This window comes from Typopeltis vanoorti, chromosome 17 (genome assembly GCF_054136105.1).
Source record: "Typopeltis vanoorti isolate ZY-2024b chromosome 17, IOZ_Tvanoo_1.0, whole genome shotgun sequence".
NCBI lineage: Eukaryota > Metazoa > Arthropoda > Arachnida > Uropygi > Thelyphonidae > Typopeltis > Typopeltis vanoorti.
The window spans coordinates 98,950,189-98,963,237 of record NC_143565.1 but is presented as its reverse complement, the minus strand read 5'-3'; the positions used below and the strand labels follow the sequence as shown (position 1 = coordinate 98,963,237).

General features: G+C 33.7%; 1 protein-coding gene across 1 annotated transcript in view; it reads left to right on the top strand.

Moving 5' to 3' along the window:
• Positions 1-13,049, top strand: part of Atg2 (Autophagy-related 2) — a 616,887-nt gene that overhangs the window by 413,671 nt on the left and 190,167 nt on the right. The window contains exon 28 of the mRNA XM_090407292.1: positions 4,780-4,929. Within this exon, the coding sequence (XP_090263418.1) occupies positions 4,780-4,929 (150 nt within the window). The remainder of the gene's footprint in view (positions 1-4,779; positions 4,930-13,049) is intronic.

Here is a 13,049-nt window from a genome sequence, read left to right as displayed (position 1 = left end):
TGGATGCCAGAAAATCATATAACTCTGCTACACTGTGCTTCCATATAATGAATATGTTGTCAACATATCTCCACCAAATTGATGGTTTAGGATTTGTATGTAATAAGACGTCATTTTCGAACTTTTCCATGAATAAGTCCATGCAGGGAGGAGATAGAGGGCTTCCACTTGCAAGGCTCGAAAGTTGTTTATAGATTTGTTTGCAGCAACCTCAGCGATTCAAAAAACATCATCCTGATTTTCGATCTAGCCAAACCTTTGGTGGAATCCAGAGTTCCAAGCAGCCAAAAAAACATCAAGCTAGAGCATGGAACATATTTCATAGATATACCACAAATTTAATTGCATTTAAACGTGCTCAGGCCAAAGGACGTTATGTGAGATGTCATAGTCGTACATAACAAAAACAATCTTGGATCCAATTAACATCATAGATTAATCAATAAAATCTGGAAGATGAAAGATAGATGAGAAAACACGAATTCTCCATTGGACCATATGGAGTAAAAATGATATTTGTGGTTCTCGTATGTGAAATGAAGCTCAATATCCTAAAATCATGGAGCGTCTTAAAATGTTGGGACCAGCACTTTAAGCACTTCACTTGTTAATAATTTGGCGATATGTCGATTTATTAACAAGCGAAGGCATATTTGAATTTCTGTTAAATGAACTAAAAAATTTAAAGACTGAAAAATTGTAGTTTTAAATTATTAAATGCTTTAGAAGTATGAATTCAAGAAAGAAGAAAAGTTGGATTGGTAACCCTTTTGCTATATTTGCAAAATCCACAAAACATTTCAACAAAGAAATTTAGTGTATTTCCACTAGCTTCAAAACTCTTCAAAACTATTAAATTATCAGGAAAAATATTGTCTAGAATATATCCAAATTATTGTATGGAAACAGATTCCAATGATGAATATATCAGAGACAGAGAAACTATTAATCAGGGCAGTGCTCTAAAAGAAGCCATGGAAAAATGAATTCATAGGTTTCTTGAGGAACCTGAAGAAATATTATCAAATCCAAAGACACCGAAGGCTGAATTTTCAGTATTTCAGGCAACCAATAAAAGAACAAAGAATTTCGATTTATTATTTGATGCCCTGAAAATGATAAAACCAAGTTCAGTAGCCAGTGAGAAAGAGTATTTTCTATTACAGACAAATTTGTGTGTATAATAAGAACAAGATTAAGTAATAAAAAAATGGACATTTTATGTTTTTTGAAATCATATTTCCTGAAGAAAAATACTAAATGAAATAAAAATATATAATTTATATTTTGTACGGATTTTAGTTATTTTAGTGTTTTTTTTATTTCCTTTTGTATGGAGTATATTTTATTTTGTTATATTTTTGTAGTTCCATAAATATTAACTAAACTAAAAAATTGTATGGATTTTTGTTCTTTTAGGTTTTTTATTTATTTGGTTTTGCATAGAGTAAAGTATATTTTGTTTTCTTATATTTTTGTAGTTCCATAAAAGGAACTACAAAAAGTAGTTCCATAAATATTAAATAAACTGCAAAATTTTAAAATAAGTATAAATTTCTTTTACTGTTTTAATTATATATATATACATACACAGGTAATCCTCGTATAACACAGATGTTAGGTTCCATAGAAATGGCGTGTTATATAAATCGCATTATGCAAGACTCAGATCACATTGAAAATGTAGGGTTAGGTTCTGAAATCATTTTTTTTTTTTAATATATATATATATATATATATATATATCTAAATATAAATAACAATGACATACCCAACAAAAATATATTTTTATTTAATCAGGTAATTCATGTAAGTTAAGAAAACATATAAACTATGAAACAAATACATAGTATAAACTTATAAAATGAAAAATTGTATTGCACATAATGCACAAATGTTTTAGGCAAAATAAATTAAAGTGCCTATTTTAATCATCATCACTGTCTTCAAAGCTAACATTTCGTATATGTTCTTTATTTATGAGTGGCCAGACGTTGTTATCACTTGAAATCTCTATAATAAATTTGGTTTAATCCTTTATCCAAGTGTAAGCAAACAAAGTTTGCGCCTGAAAATATCTTCAGGACTGAGGTAAGGTAGTGCAACACCAGGCAACTCCGAGCAAAGGTGGACCAAGCTCTCATCACTCCTTGTCTCAGTATCTCCCATAATGCAAAGCACATCTCCTTGTGGACATCTATAATTAATGCTATGCATTAAGGGAAGGGCCACTACCCAGACCGAATTCAACCTTTATTGAGGTCTCGTCAGTGGGAGGCAGACCCAGAGGTGGTGACACTAAGGCAGAAGCAGTGGAGAGGTCATATTTACCTATACGAGTTACCAAACTGTGTACCATGTTATTATTAAACTTCCAACATCTTTCTCTAAATCCAGAGTAATTTAATGATAAAGTGGTACACTGGTTGGCAACTCGTATAGGTAAATATGACCTCTCCATTGCTTCTGCCTTAATGTTACCACCTCGGGGTCTGCCTCCCACTGACGAGACCTGTAAAGGTTGAAACTGTACATAGCATTATACATGTCCGCAAGATGTGCTTTGCGTTATGGGAGATACTGAGACAAGGAGTGATGAGAGCTTGGTCCACCTTTTGCTTGGAGTTGCCTGGTGTTGCACTACCTTACCTCAGTCCTGAAGATATTTTCAGGTGCAAACTTTGTTTTGCTTACACTTGGATAAAGGATTAAACTAAATTTATTATAGTCTAACCAAGTTAAAAATAAACTTCCAACTTGAAATCTCTGGGACATTATTATTATTATTAATACTACCCAAGACCCCATGGAGTCAAAGACTCATCATTTATATAATTCTCATTGCATACCTCGGCTGATTTAATTATTAAAAATCAGTAATAAAACCTTACTTACCGCTATGCTGCAATTTTTTTTATTAAGTTCATGATATGGTGCTAAACAAATATCCAATTATCTTGTGAATTTTCCTGAGCCCTCCATTGAGGGATCATTATCCGTAAAATAACTTCTGCTAATTTCTTTAAACTGAATTCTTTAACAGATACATCACAATCAGAATATTCGGCAGAACTTTCCTCATTTCGATGTCATCTATTAATTGTACCAATTCCTCCGCATTTAAATCTATTTTCCCATCAACTAATTTACTAATTTCTTTTTCAACCATATCGCAAAAGCCTTATGTGAGATGATGCGACTCTAAGTGGCCATTACTATAAAAGTAATTTTTTTACATAAAAAAGCATTACTTATGGTATGTAACTCACCAGAAAATAAAGTGGTCAGCTTGAGATTAACACACTTATGATTTTTTTAATGCACTTTCCTGGCAGAAAACGAGGACAATTTCAATTGTCTTCATTTCCTTTAAACAATTGACCTACATGCGTACTGAAGGGTATTTCCCCTAATATAAATTCGCTACTTATAACTATATGTGCAGTATGGGTAGATGCAAATTCAACGAAGATAAAATTTTATTTTTAAGTCGCGCAGTGAAAAATATATGAAAAGATCAATGGTTACTACAATTTGCAGACCATGTTATATCGAAACCGCGTTGAACAAGGGTTACTACAATTTGCAGACCATGTTATATCGAAACCGCGTTGAACAAGGGTTACTACAATTTGTAGACTGTGTTATATCGAAACCGTGTTGTATAAGTACTGCGTTATGCAAGGGTTACCTGTATGTGTGTGTGTATATATATATATATGAATGAAAGAATGATCATTAACTCGGTTAACATACATATTTTTATGAAGAATTGAATGACTAGAACCGAGATTTAAGTAAAAAGGTTTTAATATAAAAACACTACTAGTTTCGGCCTGTAACAGCCTTCATCAGGTGACATTATAAAAGGAAGAAAAAACACTAAACACTGATGGTTAAAAGACTATGAACAACACAGACAGGCTGGGAAAAATCTACTAACATCTTCCGTTTCAATGATGAACTTGAGAGAAAATCGTGGAATCTATTCAGCTGTAATCATGTACTGGTGTTCACGTGATGCTGCAAGTACGCACTTTCCCAACAATGCAACAAATGAAAACAGCTTTAAATACAACTACAACATTTTCATGCTAATTATGCATAGAGACTGTCTATGTTGTTCATCAGTGTTTAGTGCTTTTTCATTCTTTCATAATGTCACCTGATGAAGGCTGTTTTTATATTAAAACCTTTTTACTTAAATCTCGGTTTTAGTCATTCAATTCTTCATAGAAATATATATATACAGATTTAAGCACTGGTGGATCAAGAAAACTCCTGACTCATTCGGGTTCATGCATTAACAGGTGGCTGGCTTGTGGCACTATCATTTTAACTGATGCACCTTGAAGTAAAGGAAGTATGGGCGTCTAAGTATGTTTGTTATTGTTTTGAAGGATATCACTCATATTGCACAGAGAAGAGGGTGGGGGGAAACCAGAATCCCTGCTCTTGAGACTAAACATGACATTTGCCACTTCAGACCTCCAGTAAACCAGGTAAGGTGTTTCACCAGGCAATGAAGAACATCTACCACTAGTGTCTAGTTCGCATTTCCTCACCTAGGAAGGTATTTTGTTGTAGCAGGAATACTCACTGATTTGCCATAGTCGCTTTTGTGGAAACATGTTACATTTTTAAGTAACAAATTTTAAAAATTGAAATGGCAATTAATTATATAATCTTTAATGTCTGGTAAATGTTTCTTTCAGTGTTTGTTTATACTCTTAGAGAATTTTTAATGCTTTTTTTTAAATTCTCTCTCCCTCTCTAAAGTCAAAGCCTGCCACAGATGTGAGAGCATCTAATAATATTGTTCATATCAGGACCTGTGCTGATTCTTGTCGTGCTTTACAAAATCTTCTTACATACCTTGCAAGTGATGGAGATATGGTGTCTGAATCTACTGGCTATAAAAGTACTGAGGTAATACAGTTTTGTAGAATCTAATTATTTTTTCCTCTTTATTTTATTTTATTTTTTTCTATTCAGTGATTTATAATTAGCAGATTCCATAAAGATATGCATATTATTCTTTTTACATATTATCTCTTATTAATTGTATAAATAGCAATTAACAAAAAATAAAATCTAATACATTAAAGTTATGGTTACAATTAGATATGGCATTCTTGCTGGAACATCAGTATCTCCATAATGCTTGAAGATAAAGACAAATAAAAAAAAAAAAATAATAATAACAAATGTATTTAAACATAGACAAAAACATTAAAAATTAAACTTTACCAAAGACAATTATGAGAGAATTTGCTAGAAATAGAGCTACCTCTATTATTGAAATAGGATGGAAGAATATATGTAATATAATAAAGAAAGCAGTCAACAACAGCCTAGGAAATAAAAGAAAGAAAAATTGCACAGGAAAATAGGTATCAGAAACAGTTAAAAAAAAAAAAAGTTAAAAATGTGAATAAACATCTAAATGTAGAGAAGTACAATCAAAATAGATAAATCAAGAAAGTGGGTAGATGTCAGAGTGCAACTATCCAACGTAATACAAAATTATTACATAGTACAATAAAAGAAATTACAAAAATACACCACTGATAATGAAGGATAAAAGAGATAGTCTGACTGGTGAATTTAAATAAAATTACAAGACTTGGATGAACTATTTTAAATAATTTTTTTTCAAAAGTTAACCCTGAAAATTATGAAAACAAAAAAATTTGGCAAAAGTAAGGGGACCCCATAAATATCCAAGTGGAGATGAAATACTGACAGTTCTGGAAGTATGTTGGAAAAACAGGATTATTCCTTCCATTTTCCAGTCATTAGACTGAAAAATGGAAAGAATAATCCTTCTGCTTAAAAAAAGGCTGTAGTCAGGAATGATCAAATTATAGACCAATAACCTTATCAAGTCGCACATAAATTACTTATAAGGATTGAATAGAATTAAAGCAACATTTAGGAGAAGACAAATAGAATTTGGGAGAGGGAGATCTACAATTGATGCAGCCTACATTCTTTTATAATTATCTGATATGTGGTTAAAAAACAGAAGCCTTTACTACTGCTTTATAGACTTGAAGCAACGTTAGACTCACGGAGCAGAAATTAATTATTTGAACTTTTAGAAAAAAATAAGACAAAAAATACTCAACATCATTCTTCAGTACTACAAAAATACTATGGTAACAATAAGTTACCATAGTATAATACTATAGTAACAACACAATGAGTCTGTCGACTCCATGGTGGATGTGATATTAATAACAACATTTGAAGCAATTTGAATCTTCTGAAATACTAGTTGAGAGGTATCATTCAGGGATGTCCACTTTCATCATACAGGGTGTTCGGGATAAATTTGACAGTTTCGTAAGGAAAAAGAAAATCTTCTTTGTATCTATTAAATTTAATGAATTGACAAAAAAACATTACAGGCAGAGTTAATTACAATACTATCAACAAGATTTACTCAAAATAACCACCATTAGCATCGATCACAGCTTCAATTCTGCTTCGGAACCTCGAACAAGCTGATGCTACAGTCTCCCTGGGAAGGGCCGCAAAAACTGTTTTAATTTTATCCATTAACTGGGCTTTTGTATTACTGGAAGTGCGATTGGTGTCTTTTTCAACTGCGCCCCATACAAAATAATCCATGGGGTTAAGGTCTGGGGAGTTTGGAGGCCAAACATTTGGACTGGTGAAGTCGTAGAAATTTTCAGACAACCATTTTTGACTTTTCCCAGAGGTGTGGCAAGGGGCCGAATCCTGCTGCCATACATACGGCCTACCATTGGCTACCCTTGTTATCCAGGGCTTGACTACAGTTAGCAACTCCACGAACAAAGCCCGAATTCCAATGCCAGGGTTCTTCAACACCTGTTCCTGCAGATTTGCGAGGAATTCTGCTGTACGAACGCAATCAGATCGTCTGCTAGGGATCTTTCTTCTTGCTACATCCTCGTAGTCACCATTGCAAGTCTCTAGTTCATGCCTGATTGTTTTTACTGTATTCAGGGAGCATTGGGCAGCAGTCGTAATATCCTTATTTTGATGGCGGGCACGAATCATCATGATACAAGTTATTCTCTTCCATGATTCAGGTGGGTTCCAGCTATCCATCCTTTCTGACATCTTGTATATGAATGAAGAAGGGTCCAAACTTTTAAATGAAGAGAAGTGTGTGTTAATACATGTAACTTACGGAAAAATATAATTAATTATAAATATGTCAAATTTATCCCGAACACCCTGTATTTGTTTAACCTTTTTCTGGAAGAACTGGTAAAAGAGTATCCCAGAAAACATGGGAATAACTATAAATGGTCAAAAATAAGATTGTGTAAAATATGCAGATGATACAGTATTATTTTCAGATAATAGGGAGAACTGTATAAAAACAGCAAGGACTGTGCATCAAAATTAAAACAATGAGAACGTTAGGAACGGAGAAGAACTTAACATAGAAGCAGAATGAAATAAAGTGAAACAGGTTAAAATTCAATTATTTAGGCTTCTTGATCATAGACAGGTGAAATTATGAAGAAACTATCAAAGACAGAATAAATCTAGGATGGTCTAATATGACAAAACTTATAAATACTTCTCACAGTTCTTTATAGTTCATAGACATCAATCATTAAACTGAAACAAAAACCAATCAAGAGAGCAGAATTACACTACCATATTTCAGTAAAAGAATCAAAGAAAACAGTTATACTGGTAAAACAGTTACAAAAGATTTCCTCAAATTCTCCAAAACAGAAGAGTAGAAGGAAATAGATAGAAAGAAAAATCAAAATTATGTAAGTGGTATGAACTCTTATAGAAATTTTAAGTAAACTTGGCTGTGGATAGATTGGAATAGAAGGCTGTTTTTCATGGTAGCCTCAACCTACCTTAGGCAGATAGATGGGAAGGATCATGATGATGATAGTTGAAAATAAACTGAATTTAAGAGAAAGAATGCCATAGTTAAAATAAAAATTAGAACATTACATATCGATGAAGATATTTTACACATAAATTTCGTTTTGCTTGTGTTTGGGTAAAAGACTAAAACGAGAATATAATTTTTTGTCTAGTATAATTTTATACACTCATCAACATTTAAACTTCTAATAAGCCTTAAAAAAAGATTTAAAGAACAAAAATATAATTAAGAAGGAATAGAATAATTAATATGAAAATTTATATGAAAGATAATGATTGTAATATTCCTAACATAATAAATAACAGCAATCAAGTAGGATGAATTTGCTGCAATTCTAAGGAAAATTAATAATCATAAAAATCTGGATATAATGGTATGAATCTGAAATTATTTAAATGTACCAACTTGGAACTACACAGGCAATTATTAACAAGATTTAATAATCTATTTGTTATCATCAAATTCCTGATGCTCAAGGAGTATACAGAATATTATGAAGTACTACATGAAAAACTTATATCATTACTAATTTCTTATTAACAGTTTTCCTCCAAATCAATCTGTTAACACTCCAACATTATTAGATCTTATAGTTCTATAATAAATTTAGTTTAATCCTTTATCCAAATGTGTGCAAACAAAGTTTGCGTCTGAAAGTATCTTCAGGACTGAGGTAAGGTGGTACAACACCTTGCAAAGGTGGAGCAAGCTACCAACACTTTTATCTCGGTATCTCCCATAATGCAAAACACATCTCCTTGCGGATATGTATAATGTTATGCATTAAATGGGAAGGGCCACTACCCAGACTGGTTTTGACCTTTATTGAGGTCTCTTCAGTGGGAGCCAGGCCCAAGTGGAGATACCAAGGCAGAAGCATTAGCAAGGTCATCTCCTCCTATAGGAGCTGCCAAAAACGTTTGCATTATGGGAGATACTGAGATAGAAGTGTTGGTAGCTTGCTCCACCTTTGCAAGGAGTCGCCCGGTGTTGTACCACCTTACCTCAGTCCTGAAGATACTTTCAGGCGCAAACTTTGTTTGCACATACTTGGATAAAGGATTAAACTAAATTTATTATAGTCTGACCAAGTGAAAAATAAACTTTCAACATCTTATAGTTCTGTTTTCTAAGGCACGTATATCTTGGTCCTCCTCTTAGTCCTTTACTTGCCATCCTGGCAGAGAATACTTATTTTGCTACTCTTTCTTCTCTCCCACTCTGTTTAAGTGACCATACCACCTGAGATTAGCTCTGCTAACACATTCCTGAACAATAACAATGTCTACTTCTTTTCTGATATCCTCATTTTTAATATGATATTGCCATTGATGCCATCTGTTCACACCCTTAATCTTTATTAGGTCTCTCATATCTGTAGTGTCTGGTCTTTGGTCAAGTGTTTTATTTCTAAATCCAGCTCTCAGATCCATAAGTTAAAATTGGTTTGAACACTGTCTTATATACAGCTAATTTAGTGTTTTGACTAATTTCTCTCTTATTCCATATACATTTATTCACCTTACTTCCTACCATACCAGCTTTACTAATTCTGTTGTCTATTTCCATATTTAAGTTACCATCTTCATTAAAAATTGTGCCTAAATAGCTGGAATGTTTTATTGTTCTATATATTCACCATTGCAGTTGATATTTTCAATATTTCTGCCTATTTTCATTGTCTTTGTCTTGTTATTGCTGATTTCATAACAAATTTATTACAACAGTTATTCATTTAGTCATGGAATCTTGTAGACTTTCTTTCTTGTTGCTCCTCTTGCCAGAATAATCGAGTCTAGGGGTGAATCTTTCCTATTTTACTATTTTAATAAATTTAGTTCTTTATCCAAGTGTGAGCAAACATAGTTTGCACCTGAAAATATCTTCAGGACTGAGGAAATGTAGTGCAACACCAGGCAACTCAGAGCAAAGGTGGACCAAGCTATCATCACTCCTATATCTCAGTATCTCCCATATTGCAAAACACATCTCCTTGTGGATATGTATAATGTTATGCATTAAGGGAAGGGCCACTACCCAGTCCGGTTTCAACCTTTATTGAGGTCTTGTCAATGGGAGCCAGGCCCAGAGGTGGAGATACCAAGGTAGAAGCAATGGAGAGGTCATCTTTACCTAAAGGAGTTGCCAAAAGATGTGCCACCTTATTATTAAATTACTCTGGATTTAGAGAATGATGTTGAAAGTTTATTTTGCACTTGGTTAGACTATAATAAATTTAGTTTAATCCTTTATCCAAGTGTGAGATAAAGGATTGGATAAAGGATTAAACTAAATTTAGGACCAAGCTATTATCACAACTCACACTTGGAATAAAGGATTAAACTAAATTTAGGACCAAGCTATCATCACAAAAGTGATGATAGCTTGGTCCACCTTTGCTCTGAGTTGCCTGGTGTTGCACTACCTTTCCTCAGTCCTGAAGATATTTTCAGCCACAAACTTTGTTTGCTCACACTTGGATAAAGGATTAAACTAAATTTATTATAGTCTAACCAATTGCAAAATAAACTTTCAACATCTTTCTCTAAATCCAGAGTAATTTAATAATAAGGTGGCACATCTTTTGGCAACTCTTATAGATAAAGATGACCTTTCCATTGCTTCTGCCTTGGTATCTCCACCTCTGGGCTTGGCTCCTACTGTTGAGACCTCAATATAGGTCAAAACCAGTCTGGGTAGTGGCCCTCCCCTTAATTCATAACATTATACATATCCGCAAGATGATGTGTTTTGCATTTATGGGTGATAGCTTGGTCCACCTTGCTCCAAGTTGCCTGGTGTTGCACTACCTTTCCTCAGTCCTGAAGATATTTTTAGGTGCAAACTTTGTTTGCTCACACTTGGATAAAGGATTAAACTAAATTTATTATAGTCTAACCAAGTGCAAAATAAACTTTCAACATTTTACTATTTTCTTTCATCACACGTAGTGGGAGTTTGCTTTCCCTCCCAGAAGGCAGGTTCAGAGGCCTTAAGGTGGCAGCCCCACTACCGAATTCACCATGCAAAAGGTTGGTAGCCTATTCAGGGAAAATTACATTACTCACAAAGCTCTGAAGAAAAAAACGAGGATGGGTTTAATCAGGGATGACCCAGCTAATGGACAGGGACTTCTGTTTGAAAAATTAAAAATAGCTACTTGGAATGTCTATGGCATCACACATAAAATTGATGAGCTAAATAGAGAACTAAAAAATAAAAACATTGATATAGCAGCAATAACAGAAAAAGAAGGGATCTCAAATCCTGGAAGATTGTGTTATGATCTTCTCCAGAGTCCCAGAAGACAAATATGCTTCACCTGGGGTTGCAATTTGGATTAATAAAAAATGGAAAAACAAAATCTCGGATTATATTTGGGTCAGAGATAATAATCAAAGTCAGAATGAAAATTATGAATCAAATATTCAGTATTATCAGAATTTATGCACCAGTAGATGGAAAAGAGGAACAGACAGAAGAATTTTATGGAAAACTTCAGGAGTGCATTGATGAAACAAATAAAAATGAAGCAACAATCTTGATGGGAGATTTCAACACTAGAGTGGAAACTAACCCAATAGCAGGATGCATTGGATCAGAGGGAGAATCAGTAATCAATAACGATGGAATTTTATTAAGGAACTTTTGCATATTTAGCAAAAATATTTAGCAATCTAAAAATCAGCAATACTTTCTTCAGGAATAAAAATATACATAAGTACACATGAGAAGCAATAGGAACTAAATCAATAATAGATTACATTATTATTAACAACAAACTAAATAATAATATCCAAATAAAATTATTAACAACAAACTAAATAATAATATCGGCACCTTTTTTTTCTGGAAAAAAAAGGTGCTGATACTCACCATGAAGATGTTATTACAGCAACTTCCACACTCTTAACATATCCTCTGATATATCCTCATCGTCTCTAGATCACCTCTTGCTTTTGGTATCAACTGCAGAATGATGACCTCAGAGCAGCCATGAGTCCACATATTTGCTAGGGTTGTACTGAGTGAGAGGAGGTCCTACTATCCTGTTGAATATCAGTGCAGAAGTTGTCCGTACAAGCAGAGATGACCTAGATGAGGTTACTGTATGATTCATCTGAAAGAAACCCCTTTCACATTCACTGGAAGATATTGCAATTGTGCCCAAAGTGTGCTTTAGAGGAAGTAGTATGTCCAGAGCTTTATTTTCTTGAAGATATTCATAAAACCATGAACTGCTTCTCTTTCATTTAAGCGAAATTTGTGTGTTAACTGTTTAATTTCAGCTTCACTAAATGTCAGATGCTTCCCAGGATTTTCTGGCCAATACTTGGAATCTAAAGTATTAGCACATTCAGGCAAATCAGCATCATCTCCTTCATGCAGACACTTTCCAACAGCTTCTTTCAGACTTTTATAGAAAGCAGATGAACTTATTGAAGGACTGTGTCTTTCATTTATGTGGAGCTCAGTCCCTTTGAACTTCATGTTCTTCTGACTTTGAAGAGAAATACTGTAGTATGGACCAGGATTTTCAATTCTTTCTTCAAAAAGTTGAACTGTATTCTTTATCTTCCTGTCTGCTTTGTACAAGTCAATATTTCTCTCTTGTAAATCTAGACTTAGTTCAGTAACTTCTCAGAGAGCATCACACACAAGGCCCAAATCAAGAATAAACACGTATCGTTATTTTTCTTAAAAGGCCCCCATAAAGAAAGCGATCTGTTTTGCTTCTTGTGCTGTCTTCTTTTGCCTCCAGAAAGTGATTGGCAAGGGCTTCAAAATCTTGCCACACTGCAGAAACAGTACAAAAACTAGATTCAACCCAGCAAGTGCTTAAAATTCTGCCAATTTTAAGAAGTTGAAGTTCTAGAGTCGCTGCACATTCCTGTAGTTCCCTAGCATTCTTAGGTAAAGCATGATAAGTCACATAAAGCTTGTCCATGAAACTTTTAAAGTGATTCACTCCTGCCACATTGTTCACTGTGTCACTAACAGACAATTCCAAGGCAATGGCTAGCATAATGCCAGAAAATAACACTAGGAATCTTCTCTTGCATTAGCCTCCTTACACCATTACGTACACCAAACAACACGGCTACACCATCACAAGTTATAGACAATAAATACTCCT